Source organism: Saccostrea cucullata, unplaced genomic scaffold (genome assembly GCF_032062105.1).
Source record: "Saccostrea cucullata isolate Sc308-1 unplaced genomic scaffold, CSIRO_AGI_Scuc_v1 ctg865, whole genome shotgun sequence".
NCBI classification, from domain to species: Eukaryota; Metazoa; Mollusca; class Bivalvia; order Ostreida; family Ostreidae; genus Saccostrea; species Saccostrea cuccullata.
In genome coordinates, this window is record NW_026922290.1 from 101,841 (window position 1) to 104,378 (window position 2,538).

Genomic DNA, 2,538 nt, shown 5'->3' on the forward strand with positions numbered 1-2,538 from the left:
GAGAACAATGTTGTTTTTCCTAAGATTGACAGCCACTAGGTCTTCATTGAAGATCTTTAAAGACTGAAAGTTGGGCTTCGCACATACTTTACGCAATCTCTTTTTGGTGTGCACCAGTTCCACATTCACTCTCTTTCTCATGTTCTCCATGGTTTTCCCAAAGACAGAATTATTCATGAGCTTATAAAAATCTTTCTCGAAATCTGTTGTAGCCTGAGACCTCCTATGTGTATTAAAATCAATGTATGATTTCAACCAAGGAGACTGGGTAAATTCTAGAACCCTGTGGATTTTGGATAATACAAGACCTTTTGACAAATAGTATTTTAGATTTCGATAATGAAGAACGTACTTTTCTTTATCACTGAGGTTAGGTACGAGTTTTAGGGCACTTCCTTTAATGTTCAACTTTTCTTTGAGCATCAAACTATGAGGAGACAACATATAATCTGTAGTTTTGTTTTCAGGAGCAAGAGGATAATCACTATGTTCGTCATGTAGGGATTCTGGATATTTTAGATCCACTTCTAATATATACCCGGTGTCCGAGTCATCTGGGATATTCATGACATTTAAACTATCTATTTGTTATGGAGTGCACCAGGCAAAGTCTCTCTCGGGCAGGGGCATTGACATACTCGTACCGTAAAGGTTATTCATGTCTAGATAAGTAAGCCAGGTTTTCGGTTTTGAAGGATCAAAATCAGACACCATAGGGTTGTTGGCTTTGGCATATTTCTTCGAGATCATAGACACCCCTCCCCTAATTCCCTGCTCTATCATCAAGACCATATCGATATCGTCAAAGAGCTGTAACTTAACTTTTGTCATTTTCAACATGGCCTCCCATGCAAGACCAGGTGAAGTAAAGAAATGAGCGGGATCTAGATGATATGCATTCAGACATAAGTCTCTAAAATTCTTAAATACATCAGAGAGTAGTAAGACATCCGTTTTTAAGTATAAATCATGGTACTCCCCCATGTTTGTCATGTTAAAGGTTTCCCATACCTTTTCAGCGTGAACATAGTCACTCTCAGAAATATCAGATTCGGACAGTTTGTTGTAAAATGCTGTGACCGGAGGTAACTTTTGGTCGTAAAATCGATCCCAACAGGACATGTAATCATAGGGATAAACCCCTTTCCGTAGTAAGAGGTCTCTCTCAACTTCAGATAGAAAATGTCGGGATAGATTTTGAAATCTAGATCCCCCTTCTTTAGCTAAATTTGTAACTAAAGTGTCCAGAGAGGCATTCAGAAATTGGAGTGAATCAATAAAACGTAAATTATCGAGTGAAAAACTAATGTATTTCTCCATATTGTTTGGAATGCATGATATTTTCTTATCTTTTAATTTCCCAATGGCACTCATCATGTGGTGAAGGTCGTAATTGCGGCTGTTGTGCGCTATGACAGGAATGTAGAAATCCTTATTTTCTTTTCTAAATTGGAGCTGTAAGTTACACTGATTATGGGCAGCGCCTCTGTACTTTCCCGTTAAGTGATCATGATCTCTGACCCTATCCACCCCTAAGGGTTGTTCACAAATGTGGCAATTAGTGGCGTTTTTGAACGCATTTTCTTCTTCAACTGAGATGGACATGGGTATACTTTGGGAGAGTATTTTGCAGATTTCCTCTTCCTCTTTGATCAAACATTCAAAGAGGTGATCCATAGCATTGGCACCCCTATATAGATAAGCAGGTTTTGATTTACTATCATCAGAACATTTCACGTAATAGCAAAATCCGCAGGGTTCATGCTTTTGATAGGGAGTTGTTGAGGAATGAGTTTGGCTTGGACTACAAGATTGAATAGGAATAGTTAAACTTTCCAAGTCGAGATAAATGACAAAGGGCACCTTCAATTGTTTATTGACATGCTTGAATTGCACCCATTGATCATGTTCTGATTTTGGGAACGACAATCTCTGGGGACCGTGAGGAGAGCAATAGGGAACATGCTCATCTAATAAATCTTGTCTTGTAAACCCATGGAGACAGAAATTACAATAGAACGCTTCTCCATTGTGGCTTGTTCTATCTCCCATTAGCCTGCTCATGTTCCTGATAAGACAATAATGTCTTGTTATACCCTTTGAGAAAAGAAGCAAATTGACATGGTGGAACATATTTCTTGCCTCTGTTATGTGAAGGGGGAAAATTTCATTTTTCTCAAATCCAAACACGTTGACTGATATGTTGTTTTTCTTTTCGAATCGATTAATTTGAGACAGAGGTAAAGGGAAGTCTAATCCCTCAGTATTCAGTTCATACTCAGGGTTCTCCATCATTTAAGATATTACTGTGTTGCAGAGTTTACGCGAAGCACTAAAATTTCACGGTATTTTCGCGATCAAATTCGCAACTGAAACTGACTCATTATAATATCAAAAGAATACGTGCACACCCTTTTTTGTAAAATCGGTAATTCGGAACACAAATGGTTTGGTCGTACAAAAACACATGTTCTGATTAGCAAAGGAAATTCTGGTCGATACCGTCGAAGTACTCTACAATTTTTATAGTAAATTTGT

The 2,538-nt window shown here is 38.1% G+C and overlaps 1 protein-coding gene across 1 annotated transcript; it reads right to left on the minus strand.

Annotated features, from left to right (window-relative positions):
- Window positions 1–588: 588 nt before the first annotated feature.
- LOC134261550 (uncharacterized) lies at window positions 589–2,292 on the minus strand. Its single transcript, XM_062743976.1, has one exon. It carries the CDS (start codon window positions 2,290–2,292, stop codon window positions 589–591), a length of 1,704 nt encoding a protein of 567 aa, XP_062599960.1.
- Between the last annotated feature and the right edge of the window lie 246 nt (window positions 2,293–2,538).

Bases quoted from the DNA above. Each gene is read 5' to 3' on its own strand.
- LOC134261550 (XM_062743976.1), bottom strand. From the start codon at position 2,292: ATGGAGAACCCTGAGTATGAACTGAATACTGAGGGATTAGACTTCCCT.